This window comes from Emys orbicularis, chromosome 18 (assembly GCF_028017835.1).
Source record: "Emys orbicularis isolate rEmyOrb1 chromosome 18, rEmyOrb1.hap1, whole genome shotgun sequence".
NCBI lineage: Eukaryota > Metazoa > Chordata > Testudines > Emydidae > Emys > Emys orbicularis.
In genome coordinates this window covers 19,036,505-19,057,359 of record NC_088700.1, presented here as the reverse complement: position 1 = coordinate 19,057,359, position 20,855 = coordinate 19,036,505, and the positions used below count along the sequence as shown (strand labels likewise).

At 48.8% G+C, this 20,855-nt stretch overlaps 1 protein-coding gene across 1 annotated transcript in view; it reads left to right on the top strand.

Moving 5' to 3' along the window:
- The window catches only part of CACNA1B (calcium voltage-gated channel subunit alpha1 B), a 502,784-nt gene that overhangs the window by 469,146 nt on the left and 12,783 nt on the right, over positions 1-20,855 (top strand). Inside the window, exons 42-47 of the mRNA XM_065418603.1 lie at positions 9,016-9,124; positions 12,041-12,148; positions 13,528-13,685; positions 16,215-16,342; positions 17,394-17,532; positions 18,714-18,863. Of these exons, the coding sequence (XP_065274675.1) occupies positions 9,016-9,124; positions 12,041-12,148; positions 13,528-13,685; positions 16,215-16,342; positions 17,394-17,532; positions 18,714-18,863 (792 nt within the window). The remainder of the gene's footprint in view (positions 1-9,015; positions 9,125-12,040; positions 12,149-13,527; positions 13,686-16,214; positions 16,343-17,393; positions 17,533-18,713; positions 18,864-20,855) is intronic.

Below are 20,855 nucleotides of genomic sequence, written 5' to 3'. Positions count from 1 at the left end.
GGCAGGCAGTCCCAAGTTGATCCTGGAGTGGAGTGAACTCCTTACTGGAGTCTAGGAGCATTGTGATCCCTTACCATCTGTATCAACACGCTCTTATGTTTTCCTTTGAAATCTGGAGTAATGGAAAAATGCTGCAAATTAAACCCTTCCCCTCCTCCCTACAGTTCCTTCTGGCAAATTTTTGAATCACACTTCAAAGCAGCAGGCAGTGCCAAGGCTCAGTGGGTCGCAGAGTGAGGACTGCCGTCTGAAATACTGCTAAAATGGGCCATGTTTTGGTTTTGAGTGGGACATGAAGAGCAGAGGGGCTAGATAATGCAGCCCCCTCTCTCACTGAGCATGCTCGTTAGCTCTCACAGGGTTATAGCGCTGTAAGGTTGCCTCGTTGTGCCGGAGAGGAATGGAGAGGGTTAATTCAGTCTGTGTAATGTGAATCCACTTCCAAGCACGGTGGAAGGTGCCAGATAAGGTGTGCGAGCTTAGGTTGCTAACGATTGTGTTACACTCCTGAGCACGCCTAGTCTGAACTAAGTGCTCAGATGCCTGGGCAGATTGCTTGTGACTCAGGCTACATCCACACTTACCGGAGGGTCCGGCGGCAGGCAATCGATGTTCTGGGATCGACTTATCGCGTCTAGTGAAGATGCGATAAAATCGATCCCTGATCGCTCTGCCGTCGACTCCGGAAATCCACCGCGGCAAGAGGCGGTAGCAGAGTCGGTGGCAGCGGTCGACTTTCCCCCGTCCTCACAGCCAGGTAAGCCGACCTAAAATACGCCACTTCAGCTACGGTATTCACGTAGCTGAAGTTGCGTATCTCAGGTCGGACCCCCGCTGTAGTGTAGACCTAGCCTCAGTAAAAGTGCAAGGCCTCCTCTGCTGACTTCTACATGCGTTGCATAGACCCAGAAGCTAGATCAGGTCAAAGACAAAGCAATTACTTCCTCCCAGGTCCTCTGGATTTGCAAGGAACCGTCACAGAAACTTTAAGCAACATTTTGACATTTTTCTCAGCATGGGGGTTGTAGAGGGAAGTGCTGATTACAGGGTTTTCAGAAGTGTTGAGCACACACAGCTCTCATGGACTTCAGTGGGAGTTTTGGACACTCCGCACCTTTGAAAATCAGGCCCCTAAACTGTAAGCCATGGGATGTATTAGCAGGAATGTTGCGAGCAAGACACAAGAAGTAATTCTTCCGCTCTACTCCGCGCTGATTAGGCCTCAACTGGAATATTGTGTCCGGTTCTGGGCGCCACTTTTCAGGAAAGATGTGGACAAATTGGAGAAAGTCCAGAGAAGAGCAACAAAAATGATTAAAGGTTTAGAAAACATGACTTATGAGGGAAGATTGAAAAAACTGGGTTTTTTTTAGTCTGGAGAAGAGAAGACTCAGGGGGGAACATGATAACAGTTTTCAAGTACATAAAAATTTGTTACAAGGAGGAGGGAGAAAAATTGTTCTCCTTAACCTGTGAGGATAGGACAAGAAGCAATGGGCTTAAATTGCAGCAAGGGAGGTTTAGGTTGGATATTAGGTAAAACTTCCTAATTGTCAGGGTGGTTAAGCACTGGAATAAATTGCCTAGGGAGGTTGTGGAATCTCCATCACTGGAGATTTTTAAGAGCAGATTAGACAACAACCTGTCAGGGATGGTCTAGATAATACTTAGTCCTGCCAGGAGTGCAGGGGACTGGACTAGATGACCTCTCGAGGACCCTTCCAGTCCTACGATTCCATGATTTTTATGTGGCAGGGCCTAGCAGCATTGCAGGTAGATGAGGCTTTTAAATGGGAGGAAGAAAAAAATAAATATTTGGCACATATTAAGGACTGCAAGGTGCTGTAACTGGAGGGAAATGTTACTTTAAAGAGATATTTGCTATTTATGTTGCCAGATAAGACAACATGAATCAGCTTGTCCAGTGTGAACTAGATGTTTCTAGGAGCCTGAGCAGACTCATGCTGAACTGGGTGCTGGTGGAGTTAGTGAAAGGACTGAGCGTCTCTCCTAACAAACCTGGCCCCTGAGTGCTTATTCAGCATGACAGTGGGTAGCCCCCAAATAAGGGGAATCGACCATAGAAAGGGTCTGATTTTTCCTCTCCCTTTTCTCCGGGGATGCATTCGGAAAGGGGTGGCTGCTCTAAGTAGATGATTTAAAACCATTGCGATAAACAAACCCAAATCTTGCTATAGAGAGATAATGAGAGCACTTTATTCATGTGCATTACAGGTTGCTATCCTGTCTTCTGCTCTTTGGGAAGGAGTCATTCAAGTAGGGGATTGGGAGTCAGGACTCTTGAGTTCTGTTCCCGGCTCCGCTATTGACTCTCTTTGTGACCTTGGGGAGGTCACTTCACTTCTCTGCCTAATGGGAACAATAATAACCTGCCTCGGACAGGAGTAGTGAGGCTTATGGTCGGAATGTGCACGGGTAAGCAAGGCATTGCAGGGAGTGCAAAGAGACTTTCCTTGCTCAGTGGCTAACTACAGTCCCATTGGAGGGCGTGCACACTGATCCTTGCTACCAACTGTGGGAGGAGCTGGATGGAGGGCAGAGGGAAGGCCCTGGTCTTGTCCATCCTCTCTCCTGGCTGGGTGTGGAGGGCCATGATTGTGCCACACATTGCAGTGGTGCTGGAGCTAGCTTGTGCTTCCCCCAGGAGGGAGTCTGGTTGAGTCTGCTGGACTCGCTACACCATCTCTGACATTAACAGCCGGATTTTAGTTCCAAATGAATATCTGTAAAGTGCTTTGAGATCCTCAGATGAAAAATGCTGTGCACAGGCTAAAAGTTATTCTTGTCTTTCCGTGCCATGGCTGGCATGTATTGCTAACATGTCCAATCAGAAATAACCCATGCTGGGTCACTCTAGAGGTGTTGGCATTAGGTCATCCGATTAGTTTGCACTGTATGGCTGTAAAGGCTATGTAGGACTCCGCAAGGCAAGGCAGCCAGTCACATCACTCCTGCTATTGAGCAGTATGGTTACAATGGGACACAGAATAAATATGGAGGGCCACATGTCCAGGTGGGCCGCTAGCACTGCACCCAGCGAACACTGGTTTGCATGTACACGTGAGCGCCCGTTTGCTCAGTTAACCGGCTGCGCCACACGTCTGTTTGTGCGTGCAGATACACAGGGCTACACGTGCCCTTGGAGAGTTCGCCTTTGACATCCCATCAGCACTGATTGAAACTTGCGAGGAAGGGCCTCAGGGCAGTGGTGCCGTGTCAGGTCACAGTATGGGCTACATTTTGCCCTCTGTGCGTGAGCACGGCTCCTCTTGGGAATTAACTCTGCTAGGTCCATGGGGAGAGCCAGGTTTTGCAGTCCCAGTTCTCAGGAGGATGGAGCTCTCCTAGGAGGATTTATTTTCTCACCTGCTTGGTCTTCATTTCCACGCATCTTCTTTCTCTCTCCATCTCTTATCTCTCTCTCTCTCTCTCTCTCTCTCACTGAAGTAGGATTCAGTGGGGCTCTTTCAGTAAGTTAACCATTGGATTGCATTGAACACACTGCGTTTGCGCTAACCTTTGGCGTGCTGAAGGAGGATATTCCAACCGAGGCGCTATTCGGTTTTACACCATTGAACAGACAAAATGTGTGGAGCTTTGCCAGCATTTGCTATTGCCTTTGGATTACATGAGGAGGAAACGCTCAGCTTCGATTTTGTTATCCCTCATGTCAATACACAGAGGAGCACCCCTTGTCCTTGTTTTAAAGGGGGTTCTGTTAGGTTGTCCTGGTTTCTCTTAGCTCATTGATTACTAGACTAAACCTGTAGGGGGCAGAGTGGGTTGCTGCACAAGCCTTTCGCCCCCTTAGACGTGGGATCAGAACCTAACGTGTAAAATGAATGGGGTGGTCTCAGCTCTTTCCAGTGCTTGTTCACCATAGACAAAGATAATGTGCCCAAAGGGTGCCCCCGCCCCACTGTATGTCAGCAGGGCTCAAAATAGTGTTTAAAGTCCTACCACGCTCATCCCTGCCCTTCCGAGGGCTGGCCAGTTTCCCTGAGCGATCGAGTATTTATTTGAGCTCTTCCCGCACTCCTCTGTGGCAGCTGGCGTTGTGTGTGTAACCCTCGGCCTGTTGCCACACAAGTAGCTGGGAGGGTTTGAGGTTGAGGGCTGATGAAGCTAATGAGAGGAGTTATTCATTCAGGATCAGATGCAAGCACATGCCCACGTTAACAGTCCAGTTTCCTTAAGCAACCAGTGTGGTTTAAACAGTACAGGCTGGATTTCTCCCATGATGCTTTGTGCTGGTACGATTCCATTGACGTCACAGGAGTTACCTGTACAGAGCAGCTGCATGGGTGCTTCCTAGCACAAGCAGACAGTCAGACTAAAATAGTCTAAAAGCAGTAGTGTGCCCATGGCGGCACAGGCAGCAGCTCAGACTAGCTGCCCCGAGTACAGTCTCACCCGACGCCCAGAGTCCATAGCTGGGCAGGTAGCCGGAGCGGCCGCCCCGCTGCTGTTTATAGTGTGTCAGCACAAGCAGAGCTGGGATCTACCCGAACTGGGATGCGCGCTACCAGCTGTGGTGTAGAAGTTTGCGCTCCTAGAAGTGAACAGGGGAATCAGGCTCCGCCATTTTTACCTCAGTTCCACCCTCTCTGTGGTTGCGTTTGATGCGACTCCTAAGTCAATGTTCAGTTTATACCACTGGGAAATACAGTTTCTGAGCTTCCCCCCCCCACAAAGAGTCCAAACTGTTTTTTCCCCGATGGTGGAAAAGGAGGACGGAATATTCATGTGAGAGTCCTGTCCTTTTCTATGAAGAGCAGTTTAATGATTAGAACAGAGGACTGAGCATCAAGACCCCTACAAAATCCTATTCCCAGCTTTGGAGTCTCTGATAAAAGACTCTGGGTAAAACTTTCAAAAGCACCTGAGTGACTTAGGAGCCTAAGGCCATGTCTACACTGGCACTTTTGTTGGTCTAACTTCTGTCTCTCAGGTGACAGAACCCCTGAGCGACATAAGTCACAGCGGCAGAAGCACCGGCGAGGACAGCGCTATGTCAGTGGGAGATGCTCTCCTGCAGACATGGCTGCCGCCACTCGTTGAGGGTGGTTTTATTATGCCGATGGGAGAGCTCTTTCCTGTCAGTGTAGAGCGGCTACATGGGAGACCTTACGGCGGCGCAGCTGCATCGGTACAGCTTTGCTGCTGTAAGGTCTCTAGTGTAGACGTGGCCTAAATCTAGGGTGACCATACGTCCCATTTTGGCTGGGACAGTCCCTCTCCCAGCCGTCCCGACTTTTTTGACCAAACTGATCATCAGTTGGCAAGAGCAAACGGGATAAATGTCCAGTTTTGCCAAAAAAGTGGGGTGGGACCCCTAACGGGGCATGGAGGAACGTGCGGGGGGGGGGGGGAGGGAGTGGCAACACCAGCCCTGTGCTGGAGGGAGGGCTTGATAGAGTGGCTCGGGCCACCCTGCCCCACATGCAGAGGCGAGATGGGGGCCTCAAGTGGCCCTGTGCATGGGCAGGCAGCGGGGGTGGGGGCTCGGATGACCAGCCCAATGCACGGGGGAGGAAGGGAACATGGGGGGAAAGGGGAATCATGGGCAGGCGGCGGGGGGGGGCCTTGGGCCGGCCCTGGCTGCCAGTGGGGAGGCTGGCCCTGTGTGGGCAGGAGGCAGGGACGGCTTGGGACAGCCCCACAGGGGTGGGGGGTTCAGGCCGGCGTGGCGGTGTCCCGTTTTCCCTTTGGGAAAATATGGTCACCCTACCTAAGTCCTATTTCCAAGAGTGCCAGCCACTTAGGAGCCCAAGGCCTTGTCTATACACGAAAGTTGTGGCGCTCTAACTATACCGGCATAGTTAAAGTATTAAAACCCTCCTAGTGTGAACAAAAGTTATACCAGAATAAATGTGCTTCTAGTGGTATAGCTTACTCCAGTAAGGGAAGGGGAATAAAGTATGCCAGCGTAAAGCCCCTTTATACAGGTATAACTGCATCCACACAAGGGATTGTACCAGTACAACTATACAGATAGAAAATAATCACACCCTCCACTGCCATAGTTATACTGGTACAAAAACTGTGTATGGACCAGGCTTAACTCCCATTGGCTTTTATCCAGACTTAGGTGCCTGTCTAACGACAGCCACTACAACAGGACAGCTACGGTGCTGCAGCGGTGCCATTGTAGCACCTAACATAGGTGCTTCCTACCTCGACAAAAGGGGAGTTTCTGTCAGTGTAGTTAATCCACTTCTGCCAGATGGAATTCCAACACCTACACTGGGGTTAGGTCAACCTACCTGCAGCTTTCAGGGATCAACATTTTTCAGAGCCCTGAGCCATATAGCTAGTTCAATCTGATTTTTAAGTGTTGACCAGGCCTACATGTCCAGATCACTTTAAAAAAAGTAGGCTCCTAAATCACTTAGGCACTTTTGAAACTATTAGTCTCCCTCTCTGCGGTGGTTGGAGATGGGGCAAGGAAGTGGTGTCTGGATCTGAATCCAGATTCAGTTTCTCCTGGGAAGTGTTTGAGTTTTAGGCAGAAAGGGACACCTTTTCAATAGGTTTCAGAGGGGTAGCTGTGTTAGTCTGTATCAGTAAAAACAACGAGGAGTCCTTGTGGCACCTTAGAGACTAACAAATTTATTTGGGCATAAGCTTGCGTGGGCTAGAACCCACTTCATCAGATGCATGGAGTGGAAAATACAGCAAGCAGGTATAAATATACAGTACATGAAAAGATGGGAGTTGCCTTACCAAGTCAGTGCTAATGAGGCCAATTCAATTAGGATGGATTTGGCTTCAATAGGGCTTCTCCAGCACAGTCCCTCTTGGAACTGTTGGGAGCACACGAGGAGTGCGTTCACGGTGCCTCCCTGTAGGGGGCTGCAACACGTTCTCCCTTGTGCATCTGGCCAGCTGTGTTGCCTGGAGTGGAGGGGGTGGAGCCATGTCTCCACTTTCCCCTACCCCTGGTGGAGTGCTTTGTACCCCAGGAGTTCGTAGAGAGACACTGCCCCTGTGTGTAGGAGAGCACAGGGATGAGAGGATGCAGACAGAAGGCTGGTTCTTTGCCCCTGGCAAGCCCATCCAGCGCCTAGGTCCAGTCTGGCCCTTTCTGTGCACACGCAGCTGTGGCAACCCTTTATGTACAAATATCTTCAGCATGGTGAAGAATCACAAAGAACCCACTTAAATGCCCTTAGCAAAGTGCTGAACTTCTGTTAAACAAAGAAAAGGTTTCCCTGGAGTGATCAAACTAACAGCCTAATCAGCTTCCAGATGGCACTCCCCAGGGATGAAATCCACCCTGTGCAGGGGACCCAAACCTTGGGTTCTACCGACCTATGCAAACCCCTTTCACAGGAGCAAAAAAAATAAAATAACTCTACAGATAACAACCAGTAACTTCTTTGTGTTGCATGAAATCTTAGAGAAAAGAAATGTAGAGGCTTGTCTGCTTTGGCTCCAGTTTAGGAAGTTTCTGAACAGCATATGAAAGCTGAGGAACTGGGATCTCAGCATTTGCTGAGGAAAAGAAATCAGTCCTTACTGAACAGTGCTCAGGTTATCAGCTAGCCTGGAGGGCTGGGCCTCTAGTGATCACTTACTGCTCCACCAGCCAACTTGTTCAAAAGCAGGAAGAGCTGATGGGCCAAAGTGGCACACTTGGTGTAATCTCATTGACTTCATTCGAGTGACACCAGTGATTCATTTGGCCCGGGGAGTCTAATCATGGATGATGGGGGAAGCGTTCCCACAGGGCCTCAAGATCCCTAGCCAGACTCTGGAAAGAGTCACTCTGATGCTGTGACTTGCCCATCAAAGGGGAGGAGCTGGAGCTTTGTGCGGGCATCACACTCCACTGCCAGGAGGAAAGGGTGAAGGGAGGGCCTAGCACTCCTCAATAAAAGGACTCCTTCCAGCTACTCGGCCATGGCATTGCTATGGACTGGATGGGCGTTCGTAGCTGGCAGCAAGGGAAGGGGAGGAGGAGCGCTACAGCGCTCTAATGGGATTGCAGGGGATCTGCAGGAGAGGGGTGGAGAAAAGAGTCCAGTGTGTCTGTCATAACAGGGATCCTCCCTCTCCCTTAGCTAGGAGCAGCCCTCGTGCGCGTGGCAGGTCAGACCCCTTCTCTGTCTCGCTCAGCTCTCCTTACAGGCGTGGGGTGAGACAGCAGCGTGACTGTGTGCACGGTCAGGGCACGCCACGTCTCCCAGAACTCCGTATAAATGCAGGGCCAGATGCACAGCTGGGATCAGCAGGCACAGCCACACTCGCTGCGGTGGCGTTGCACTCACTGACCCCAGAAGGGAATTGCCCCTGCAGTGTCGACCTACTCACCCTTCAGACCGACTTGAGGCTCCCAGGTCCTGCTTGTGGCTCTTTGTCTCTGTGCTGTAGCCTCCCTGTGGGACAGGTAACGCCTGCAGCTGGAGTCAGCCATAGAGTGTTCTCCTTAATGTGCCATGTCACCCTATGCCTCTTGCCTGGCCAGCGGTGACCCTGACTGAGTGGCTTTCCTTAGACATACACAACCAGGGTGTGACTGGTTTGGTAGAAGCATCAGTAGCACCCCGAAGATAGCTGAGAGAAGGCCTCAGCTGCTGCTGTGCTTCTGTTGCCCAAACCAGGACCCGTGGAGCTCACGTGGTGGGAGATTAGGCTAGGGTGGTAGGTCCTGCCATGGGATGTTGCCAAGGGAGATCAAATTGATCCAGCTGGAGACAAAATATACCCCTCTGAGGGCAGCATGAATGCTGGCAAATCCCAGTCTGAGAACTTTGCAGTGAGCCCTCTGGTTCCGCAGCAGTCCAGAAAAGAAGCCGCCCTCCCCAGGGGCAAGGCTGCGTCTCCCAACAATCAGCACGCGAACGGTTAGCGTTTCCGAATGGCACAGACTTGTGATTTTGCTATTGTAAGAATCGGGGGGAGGGATGATCCCCTTAGAAGGGGCAGCGTGGAGGGTGGGGGAGGGACAGCGCCAGCAGGCACTGACAGCAGCTCTGCTTGGTTCCTCAGCGCCTGGTGCGGATGAACATGCCGATCTCGGACCCGGACTTAACGGTCCACTTCACTTCCACGCTGATGGCCTTGATCCGGACCGCTCTAGAAATCAAACTCGCGTCAGGTGAGAGGGGAGATGAGAGGGAGACGGGCGCGCACGTGAGCGTGAGCTCGGAAGCTAGCTCGCAGCTGGGTTATTGTGCAGAGAGGGCCAGCCCGCTAAGCCAAAGGAAGGGGACGTGGAGGAGGAGTTCCATAGAGGAAGTGGGAGGATCCTCTAGCCGATTACCTCCACCTCCTAAAAGGGAAGGTGGACTGATGGATTTTGGATTGGGAGACCCCAGCTCTGCTCTGACTCAGGGTATGTCTACACAGCAGCTGGGCGGTGTAATTCTCAGCCCGCGTTGATGTAAATGGGCGTGGCTGCAGCAGCACGGCCGATGGCTTGGGCTAGCTGCCCGAGAACGTACCCAGATGGGTGGGTGGGACTGTGCAGCAGCTAGCCCGCCCCGCCCCGCCCCCCGGGCAGCTGCAGCTACCCGGCTAATTTTAGCCGGCTAGCTGGAGCAGAGTTAGCGCCTTGGTCTGCGTGAGCTGGGAATTGCACCTCCGGGGTGCAGTGCAGATGTGTGTCCTCGACAAGTCACTCCACCGCTCTGTACTGCTTTGTAAATGGAGAACGTGGCTTGTTCTCCCGAGTCAATGGCTGTGAGGTGAAAAGCCCCAGGCAAGCACCAAGCGTTGTGATTTAAAAAAAAAAAAAAAAAAACCCTGACTCCTTAGGTTTTATTGCCTTAGCCAGGCCAGTCAGAAGAAAAACCTCTCCCTGCTAATGATGCTGTCTGCTGGCGTGGAAGCCGCGAGTCTGCGAGCTCTGACCTATATTATGCTCTGAGATAAAATTCAATTATTGAAATGCTTAATCAGGCAGATACATGGCTTCCCAATTAAACAGTACAATATAATAAAATATATCAAATTCTACCTTGGATTGTTAGCCTGGTTAATCGGCCTTCAAAGCTGTGGCTTCCGCTGGAGCCAGGGACAGAGTGGAAATGGCCAGAGTCTTTGATGGTCATGTAGAATGTCAACCTAAAGGGAGGACAAAGCATGTCCCTGTGGCTAAGATGCGGGACTGGGAGTCGGGAGAGGTGGGCTCTGTTCTTGGCTAACTGAATGAGACTGAGGATCTCGGCCTACATGACTTGCCCAAAGGCATTTAGGCACCTAACTCCTATTCATAGACTCATAGACTTTAAGGTCAGAAGGGACCATTATGATCGTCTAGTCTGACCTCCTGCCCGACGCAGGCCACCGAATCTCACCCACCCACTCCGGTATCAAACCGGTGTCTGAGCCATTGAAGTCCTCAAATTAATGGGAGTGAAGAGCCTAAATACCGATGAGGCTCTACAGCTTAACCTCTTTGTGATACTTTCTCAGCTCATAGTAGGGCTGGACGCTTTAGCTCATAAATGCACTTTGAGATCTTGGGGTGAAAATTGCTCTAGGGCAGTGGTCCCCAAATTTTTTACCTTGCGCCCCCCCTTACTCCTGTCTGCAACACACACCCCTGGAGGTGGGGGCAGGGCTGGGAGCAGAGCTGAAGGCTGAGGCCAGCAGCTGGGACCCCAGGCATGGGGCCGGCAGCTGGGGCCCTGGGCGCTGGGGCCAGGAGCGGAGCTGGATGATGCTCCCTCCCTGCCGCCTGTGGGGGCTGGTCTGGGCCCCAGCTGTGCTCCCCCGAACATTCTCTGTGCCGGGGGCACGCCCCACAGTTTGGAGACCTCTGCTGTAGGGGGCAAAATATTATGGTCCAATGGATCTAGGCTGACTGACGCCAGCAGAGGTTCTGACCATGTAACTTTAAAGCAGGTGTTTAGGACGGTCTCATTTCTTAGGGGCCAGGACCGCCTTCACACTAATAAGCCTGCGTGTGAAGGGGACAGCCGAGCCCTGAGAGCCTGTGTCATTTTCTTACATTTCACTGGTGATCGGTCAGGCCGAGTCACTTCATTGAGGGTGACTGTCTGTGAGACCTTTGGCCATATGCAAACAGGAACCAGCAAATAGGCCACTTTCCACAGAACGGAGTTTGAGGGGGTACAGGGTAGTCAGGGGCATGGATTTGAGGTTCTGGATTTGGCCTTACCCATTATTACCTGGTTGGTTTGGATTTTTAGGTTTCTCCTGCCAAATGTAATTGAGAGTGGCTGGTAAGACAAACAGTCCCGTAAGCAGCCCATGAGATGCAGCGTGGCAGGTGGCATGCTCCAAGCCCTGTTATAAGACGATAATAGTCTCCTCCGTTTGCTTTTCTCTTAGAAAATCCATCTCTGTCATAGGGATAAACTACTCAGCCTCGTACTGTGCAATTTAGCCACTTGGGAACCAGCCTGTTACCTCATAAATACTTGAATCATTCTCAGCCCGCATGTCGAGAACCCACTTTGGCCTTTTTAACGTTCTCGCTGTCCTTGTGTTTCGTTTTATAGCATTTATTTGATGCTGATGTTATATAACGGTCTTTTAATTTTTTTGTGTGTGCTCTCCCCCCACACCCACCCTGGTGAGGGAGGAAGGGGAGCGCGTGCGGGGAGAGTGTTTATGTAATCGCTCAAGCCCACTGTTATTTCATAGTAAGATTGTTTTCTGCTGTGGCTTTGCTGTGTCCCTCAGAAGCAGCTAATGATGTGAGAAGGACATTGTTCAGGTTATAGGGTAACAGTGGCCGTGCGTCCCGCTGGTGGGGACACCAGATCAAACTGGTCCCTGAAATATTGTACTGGTCAGACTGAATCCGTTCCAGAACTCACACGCTGGTTTATAGTGGGGAGGGCTAGCGCTGCCGTTAATATCAGTGGTGAAGCTGATCCTGACTCGGTGTTCTGGGAAGAAGGCAGGGGAATGGGTTTGGAAAAGACAGGATCTGTTCACATGGTAGCTTGCTCGTTCATTTGAGGTACAAATGAGGAAAGTACGTGTGCAACGTATAGTCGTTTGCGCTCCGCTTCATTTGCCTTTTTTGCCCCCTGCCCAGCGGGTGTGAAGCAGCACCAGTGTGATGCCGAGCTGAGGAAAGAGATCTCTCTGGTTTGGCCCAATCTGTCCCAGAAGACATTGGACTTGTTGGTGCCTCCCCATAAACGTAAGTGCTAAGGAAGGATCCTCTTCCCCTTAGAAGCAATGCAGAGACATGAACCCAAAAGCCCATTCCAGGCAGCCACAGAAATCCAGGTTCTTCCCCTCTCGTGCCCAGAGCCAACCCTCGGGGTGCACCGCAGTCCAGATGACACAGTACAGAAGCCCATTTCATCCTCTGCCTGGAGTTTCCTTCAAGTGTCACCTCTGGAACGCTCACAGCCTCATGTCCCTATCCCTCCGTAGTAAGAATCCCAGGTCACTCCCAAGCATGGGTCTCAAAACATTATATCCTAGTGCCTCTTGCCTGAGCCAGTAGATTCATTGCATTGTGGATGAAGATAATACATAGTGGCCAGAAGAGAGCAATGCCTTGTCCAGCCTCTTCAAGAGAGATTTCTTTGTCATGCAGCAGTCCTGCTTCCTGTAGTTTTATCTGCTTCCAGTCTGGCTCCTGCCGGTCAGGGGAGCAATTTCTACCATCTGGGTTCTGTCTGCATCCAAAAAAAAAGTCAAGAGAAGGATGTTAAAGGCTGCAAAGAGCCCGTGTAATAGGAAGGGGGGGTTGGTACTAAAGGCTTAATCTCCCCTAAGGATGGCCTGTGGGAGCGTGTTGAGAAAATGGAAAGTTTGAAATTCTCTTGATTGGCAAAAGCAAGGGCTCTGAATCCCCTGGCTTGCTGATTAATGAGAAACAGCCCCGTCCAATCAGGGCAGCTTTAACTGAGAAAGGTATGGCGCTAAGCTGCGCGACAGGGAGAGGTCAGTGATAGACCTGTAAAACAAAAACAAACCAAAAAACCATCTGGAAAAATGAAATACAATTTAAATGTATATTAGCCCGTTATTCCCCTGTTGATGATAATATAATGAAAGAAAAATAAGGCCTTTCTGATGATAAAAAGGCTGGCTGCAGATCTGGTATTAATTTAAACGTTCTTTTCTGTCTCCCATTCTTACACCACCATATGGCTTTACTTGCCTAGGGCATCCTTCCTGTAACATATCCCTAAATATTTTCAACAGAGAGCAAAGCTAGGGGGGTGGGTGGCTTTCAAAGCGGGGTGCCCTGACCCTCAGAGAGAGGAAAGGCAACAATGGTCAGGGAGAGAATGAAGGAAGAGGAAAATTGCTAAGCTGAAGAAGTCTGTTCTAACCATGTCTTTTCCTCTTTTTTCTCTCTCCCTCCTCCTCCTTCTCCACTTCTAATGTGACGTCTTATATGGCTTTTTACTTGCTTTTCTTGTCCATTGGACATTTCCCCCATTTAAATAATTTCTTCCCTTTCCCTCCATTTCTAACACCCGTTCCTTCTCTCCTCCTGCACCTTTCCCCCTCTCCATCTGACTCTCCTTTCTGCATTTCACCTCCCATTTCCTAATCCAGCTGACGAAATGACTGTGGGGAAGGTCTATGCCGCTCTCATGATATTCGACTTCTACAAGCAGAATAAAAACAGCAGGGAACAAGTGCACCAGCCACCTGGAGGTCTTTGCCAGGTACCCAGCAACAAGACGCTGTTCCCTCTTCTCACTCCCACCAAGGTGCCTGTGCATCTCACGGTCCTTTATACTAGCAATGACCAAACCTCAGAAAGTCTAGCGGTCCCATTCCCTCCAGCACCTGAAATTTGGGTTGCTTCTCCAAGCCTTTTTGAATTGTCGAAGCATCTTGGAAGTGGAAAATCTCATTTAGTTTCTGACCCTTCCTAATTTCAGCGGAGCTGGAAATACCTTGGGTAAAATTTCCAAAAGCACCTAAGTGACTTAGGAGCCTATGTCTCATTAAAAGTCTATGAGATTTAGGCTCTTTAAGTGACTAAGAGTAATATTTTCAAAAGCAGTAAATGTGCTTAGGCCCTTGGGAACCTAAGAGCCATTGAAAGTCAGTGAGATCTAGGCTTCCAAGTGCTGCCACTTTTGAAAAATGGAACTTAGGCACTGTTGAAAATTTTACTCCTTGAAAATATCTCCACCCATGGTGTTTGGGCACTTCTCTTCCTACCCTGGCCAGAACTGAGAGGGCCGAGGCACATATAGCCTGGTAAATTTTGAGAGTGTGAGATTGTACTTGTCACTAACGCAAGTTCTTCCCCCAGATGGCTACACAGATATTGTGGTTGAGTGTGGGACACACAGATAGAGACTTGATGATGTTTTAGGTAATGCAGGCAAGTGTAATTGAAATTATAGACGAAGAAAAGAAAGCACAATAATTATAACAAAACTTCCCAGATTATGCAGATTTATGGTGATTGACATACTTACAACATCATGGAGACTGATTACAGTAAAAATAGGAGAAAAATCAGTGGTGCTCACTGTGACACTTACCACACAAGGAATGTGCTGGTCTAGGCTTCCTATTTGGTTGCCCACATACATCTGGGACCATATCTAATTAAATCTCAGCCCCCTACTCATATTTGATATTCTGAGAGACCAGTTTTAGGGTTCTGGTTGTCCACATGTGATATTCCAGTTGACCATAATTACATTTCCAACAGTTAATGTGAGTCCCTTTCCCAATAGTTTTGGTACATCAATGCAGTTAACTTTTATTGCAAAAAGCCCCTAAGATGCTGTCATCTCTTCATTTGTGGTTTATCTCTTTATCCCTAGATGCATTGCTAACTTCTCACAAAATACAGATTGCCGTATTTAACCCTGTGTCAAGCACATATTTCATAACCTTTGGTCAAGTACATAATATTTATGCTAACTTATGCTGACTGCCGACCTCTACGAGGCCTGACTCTAAGCCCTTAACGCTTAATGCTTAAGACCTATAACCGAGCCTATTTTTAATACACGTATTTGGGTTTTTCTACTTGCTGTTGCAGCTTCAGTAACTTCCATTATGATGTCTATAAGCATGCTTTACAGATAAGTTATATTTTACCCCAAACTGTAGCCCCTCCAAGATCAGGTCAGGTGTCAGCGGTCAACAATGACAAACAATGAGTGAAAAGTTTATGCAAACACTGAGAAAGAGTTGGCTTGAGTTTGGGGCCAAGGTTTGGGTTGATTCTTATTGAAGCCAAGCTAGTTCATCTGTCCCTGTTTATCGCTACTGTGATCCTTACTTTTGCTGCAATAATCATTCCACAGCTCACAAGCACGGCATGTTGTTGTTGTTGGGCTAAATCCTGAGGTTCTGACTCAGAATTTAAACCCAGCTCCCGTTGACTTCAAAAGGCCTTGTGACTGAATAGGAACTGCAGGAATGATCCCCAGGCTGTGTCCATGTTCAGATCTTAAGGTCATAGGATAAAATCTTGGCCATACTGAAATCAGTGACAAAACTCCCACTGACTTTAGTTGGGCCAGGATTTCATCTATAAAGTGTATAATATAGTCATAGGGTCACTCAGTTAACGCCAAGCTGGGATGATGAGTAAATTTCATTGGTATCATGAAGCCCTAAATCAGAAACATGGCCTTGGGATTGAAATAACAAGCACCTAGTAGGCTTCAGGGTGATGTTCAGTACGAGACTCGGTATCCCAGACTGAGATCTGAGTTAGCACCTGACCCTTTAAGCTGTGGGACCTTTTGAGGTTGACTCAAGACCATATCATTTTATTCTGTTTGATCTGAAAATTGATGTGTAGCTAAAACCATTCCTCCTAAATAGCCTGTCTTGTGAACTATAAAAGGCTCGGCTATGTGCTATGAAAACAAACTGGAAAGAGCGAAAGAAAACATTTTTAAAAGTGAATTTAGTGCTGGAACAAGGTGCCAGATTGACATCCCTGGATTGTGATGTTCTTCTGTTTGCCCACAGAATGTGTACAGCAAGGACAGTGGCAACGCATGCTTCCTTTATACTTTCCCTGCAACGTGCCTCATCCCTGATACATAGGGACCACTTTTAAGGTCCAATGTGGCCCTCGCAGCATGTAGCCTATCCATAGAGAATGCCAGTGAAGGGGGCAATTAGTGCTGGTTGTGATCTTGGAAGAGGGTTTAATAAAGTGGACACCACTAAGAACGCGACTAGGAAAGACCACACCCCACGTTCTCCAAGCAGCTGTAGCTTTCTCACTGATGCCCTCTCCTTATGCATTGCAGACTGGGCCAGTGTCGTTGTTCCACCCCTTGAAAGCAACCCTGGAGCAAACCCAGCCTCTGGTGTTCAACCATGCTAAAGCATTCCTTCGCCAGAAAAGTTGCACCTCGCTCAACAATGGGGGCACATTGTGAGTATTCCCTGGGCTTCCCACAATTACCTTTGACTGCGGTGGCCCCCATGGTGATTTCTCCATAGTTCTCTGATTTCTCAGTATTCGAGCCAGCCCCCTCATGCAGTCTGCATTTCGTAACTTCCCACCATTGCTAGTTTGTGTTTTCGGGCTCCGGGAGCTTGGAATATTGCAAAACTTGCCCAGTGAACGTTCACTGATTCTAAAGAGTCTTGGGGCCAAAGAATGCCCCGCAGATATGACAGGACTTAATGTCAGTGGGAGTTTCCATGCATGGTACTGCGAAGAATTTGGCCTTCGTTTCCTGCAGCCAGACAATACAATCTCTGCACAATATGCATGCCAATTGTCCTCTACTTCCCTCCCTATTTCCTGCTCTCCTTGTGTGTTAGATTTGTCTGGGTCACTCATGCCACTGACATTCAACAATAGACCTCTGAGATATAAATACATTAATAACCAGTAGGGGGAAATATGGTGGTAATAAACTGTAAAAACCTAGAGGTAAATTTATCCCTGATGCAGCTTTGCTGATTTCATTTGCGTTACACCTTAGAGGAATTTGGCCAATAACATTTAAGAGTCTTAGCCTAGCTGGCCATGTTAATGTAACTTCTCCATGTTTTACATAAGCATGTGTATTTGCTGAGTATTTTTGTGTGTGTTTACTAGTGACAGTCTAGCATTCGTCTGTTCTTTTGTGGAAAATACCCCCGTTTAGCAACATGTGATCTGCAAGAAAAGTTTGGTCTTCTGTGTCAGTGCCAGAATTAATTTCCTAAGGCACTGAAAACAGGTTGCTGTTTTCCCTTTTAAGTAGATTGGTTTTGTTTCCATGTTCTTCCTGAGATCCTCAGGGAGAATGAGGAAATTATCTGTCAGTCAAAGCTCAAGAGCCCTGTAGTTTACTAGCTTCACCAGTCGCTCCCCCCATCCAGCCACACGACTTGAGAAGTGGGGGACCCCCAGACCGCTCCAGAGCGCTTTAACTAAATCCAGCTGCAACGCCTAGCACAGCAGTTCACCTTTTCTCTTCACCTTGCACCAGGCCAGCCCCAGAGAGCGGGATCAAGGAGTCTGTTTCGTGGGGGACTCAGCGCACTCAGGATGTGTTTTACGAAACCAGGACCCCAGCTTTTGAACGAGGCCACTCGGAAGAAATTCCCATTGAGCGGACAAGCAAACAGGTGAAGATAAAGCAGAATGCAATAGGTCTCCATAGGTGTCAAGCGAGTTATTCCTTTTGACTCCCAAACAGCTCCCCATTCATGTTTTGGGACAAATATTGCTCTGTTGGTTGCAAAAGTCTTGCTTGGATGTAACTGAGGACTGAATCTGACCCATTCATGTCTTTGTAACACTTTCTTTGGCAGATGCCCCTCTTGGGTGTGTGGCGGATTCAGGCTTATTCCAAATGGGAGCATGGGGGAGGAAGAATGGTCTCATGGCTAGGTGGCTGGATTGGGAGATAGGAGACTTGGGTCCAATTCCCAGCTCAGCCACAAACGTTGCTGTGTGACCTTGAGCAAGTCACTGTGCCTGGCTTCCCCATCTGTCCCTTGCCATACACCTGGATCTCATTGGCTGTTGGAGCTGCTTGGAATTGGTGCTTAGGTGACAGGCAGGGGAAGAAAAGAGAATTTGGGATTAGTTTGGCATCATTGATACATGATCAGAGGTGGACATGGCTGGACAGTGGGTGTTAAGTGGGGCAGGGCGGAGGGGGACGAGGGTTGGGCTGTGACTGTTCCTTCTAGCGAGTGTCATTTTCACAGCAAAACTTTTCAGAACTGGAGAAACCGGAGCAGGGGAAATTAGCCAAGAGGAGGAAATCAGAAACCAAACACCCAAAGGCGGATTGAGGGACTAGTGCGATGGGTTTACGGAGTCTTTAAATTGTAGGTCACCTATTCAAATCCAGCCCAGGTGAATAGCTACTGCGAGTGTTTACCATAGGATGGCTCTTCAGTGACCTAGCTGAGGTTTGGGGTCTTTAGTGCAGCTCCTTGCATATCGACGGGCTGTACTATAAAAAGCACCACCATATTTGGCACTAATTGGCTCCCTTATTGACTGAGTGCGGCGTGGAGACTGACCTACGCTGAGAAGGGGTCCACGTTGAGGCGTGCTGGCAGGGCAGTGTGGGGAAGCGTACACCAGCATTCTCCAGGCTGAGCTAGTTCTGTAGATAAATAGTGACCTTCAGTCACCAGGGCTATCAGGCTGGTGTCTCGGACTAGCCGTAAATCCTCACAGATGAAACAGAAACCCAGCAGTTCGCCTTAGTCCTGGAACAAGCCTGGCAGAGCGATTGCTTTAAACGGACATTTATGTTCCTGCTTCTGAAAATATTTCTCAATCCAATCAGGTTGTAGAAATGAGAGAAATCAGCCCCACCCTGGCCAACGGAGAACACCAGCTTGGCCTGGAGAGCCAGGGGCGGGCGGCTTCCATGCCGCGTCTGGCCGCCGAAACTCAGGTGAGGGAGGGAGGCTTTACTGGCAATGGAAAACTTACAGTAAGTCAAGCATTCAACACGTTCTCTCTTCTTGTCCGTGTCATGTTGTTTTTTAAAGCGACTGGTGGGTTGTTTGTTTCTTTAAGAGACACTGATGGAGCGGGAGGCTCAGAAATTTGAGCAGCCTTTGTGCTTTTGATCCTTGGGATGCTGTGTATACAGAGCTGTTCCCCCAGCTGTCTCCATCCCCTTATACAGGCAGCAAAAAAGAAATCCTGCTCTCTGGGCGAAGCACCTCATTTAATCTGATGTCTGTCTAGCTGAAAAGATGTGTTCCGACTGACAGGGAGTCACTCTATGGTTTGCAGAGGTGTATTTCATAGCCTTGCATAGAACATGCATACGTCACTGCCCTGAGTCCGTGGCGGGGTATATCCATAGCCCTGGGAATAAAACAAGCTGCATGTTTCTTTTTGATGAGCCGGTTTATATATGAAATGTGCTGTAGGCGCTCCCTCACCAGAGGGCTGCATTTAGACACTAAGCATTTCCTCTGCCTCTCTCCTCCTCCACCCTCCAACTAGGTTTAGCATGTAGTGCACTGTATGGTGGATTGGTAATATGATGCTTAAGACTTTACTTCCTTTGCTTATCTGATGGAGCCTTGTAAGGAAGCCTTGTCATGAGAGGTGGCCTTCAGAGCAACTTTGTGACTACCCCTGTGCGCTTCATGGGGCACACGACAACACGGTTTTCTCAAATCACTTCTGGGCATTTCACAGGTGCATTGCTAACATGTCCGCCAGACACTCTCCGATCACCACACTGCCTGTTATGTGTTAGAACATCTCCATCTTGCCATGCCTAGTTGTGTCTCTTTAGCTCAAATTGCCTGATTCATATAATAACGAGTGAGTCACGTGTGACTGTGCTGTTCCACAGGTGAGACAGAATGTGGGAGGTGTGCTGAATTCTAGAACTGAAGGGCTCTCGTGTATACAGCAGCACCTCCAGTAGATATGTCCTTCCTTCCTGACTGACTGTATGACAGCCAGCTTGGATCAGTGCACAAACTGCACCCAGCTCTGCTGTCTGGATCTCTCTGCTACCTTAAGGAAGATCTAAAGGAACACCTTTCCCCAAGGACTGTAGGAAATCCTTGGATAAGACTCTATCTCCCAGAATTCTTTGTGTTCTCAGAAACTCTATTTATTTTGCTTAAAACCAACCACCCCCACCCCCAAGCCCCGAAAGCTGAGCTACCCTGATGGGATAGACTTGTGCCAGGTTCTACCAAACCTAAAGCCATTCCTAATGGGAACAATGTCAGCATACGAACCCTAAAAACAACCCTTCCTTGGGCGTTAGTGTTGGGCATTGATCCTTTTCTTCAATGCAATATTAACACTAACTTCATATTTGCATTGCTCTTTTCAGCCTGTAGAATCCCAAAGCACATTAAGGACTGTGCATGTAAACAGTGGTTGCCAATAAAATTTTTGCTGATGCTTGCAAAGGCAAAACTATAGATTTTAATGGGGACCACTGCACATGCATAGGAATCCCTCACCCACCACTGAAAAGCAGCTGTGTCTTGGTAGCCATTTCACTTAGTAGCATCTCTTCCTGGGAAATTTCAGGGGTTAACACAGAAATTGCATGAGTTTTTTGATGACCACAGGACACTAAAATAAAGGCTAACCCCTCCAGCACCACAGCATTCCCAGCACCACACTGCTCCAGTTTAATACACTGATTCACACGGAAAGAGGTCACCTGTAGCACTTGGGCAGTCCTTGGAAAACTGCATACCCAGTACTGACCAATCCCAGCCTTGCTTAACTGATGAGAACTGACAAAATCACAGTCCAAGGTTGAAAAGCCCCATGGCCCACAGATAGCCCTCCAGCAGAACAGATGAAATCTGCCAGACTGCTCCTGGGCTCTTCCGTAGACCCATCATTTTCCCTCAGGAGACTCCTTCAACTTCTCCTATAGTTTTTTTTTAAACAAAACAAATCGATGCCTCCATTTCCCCAATAAAGAGTTACA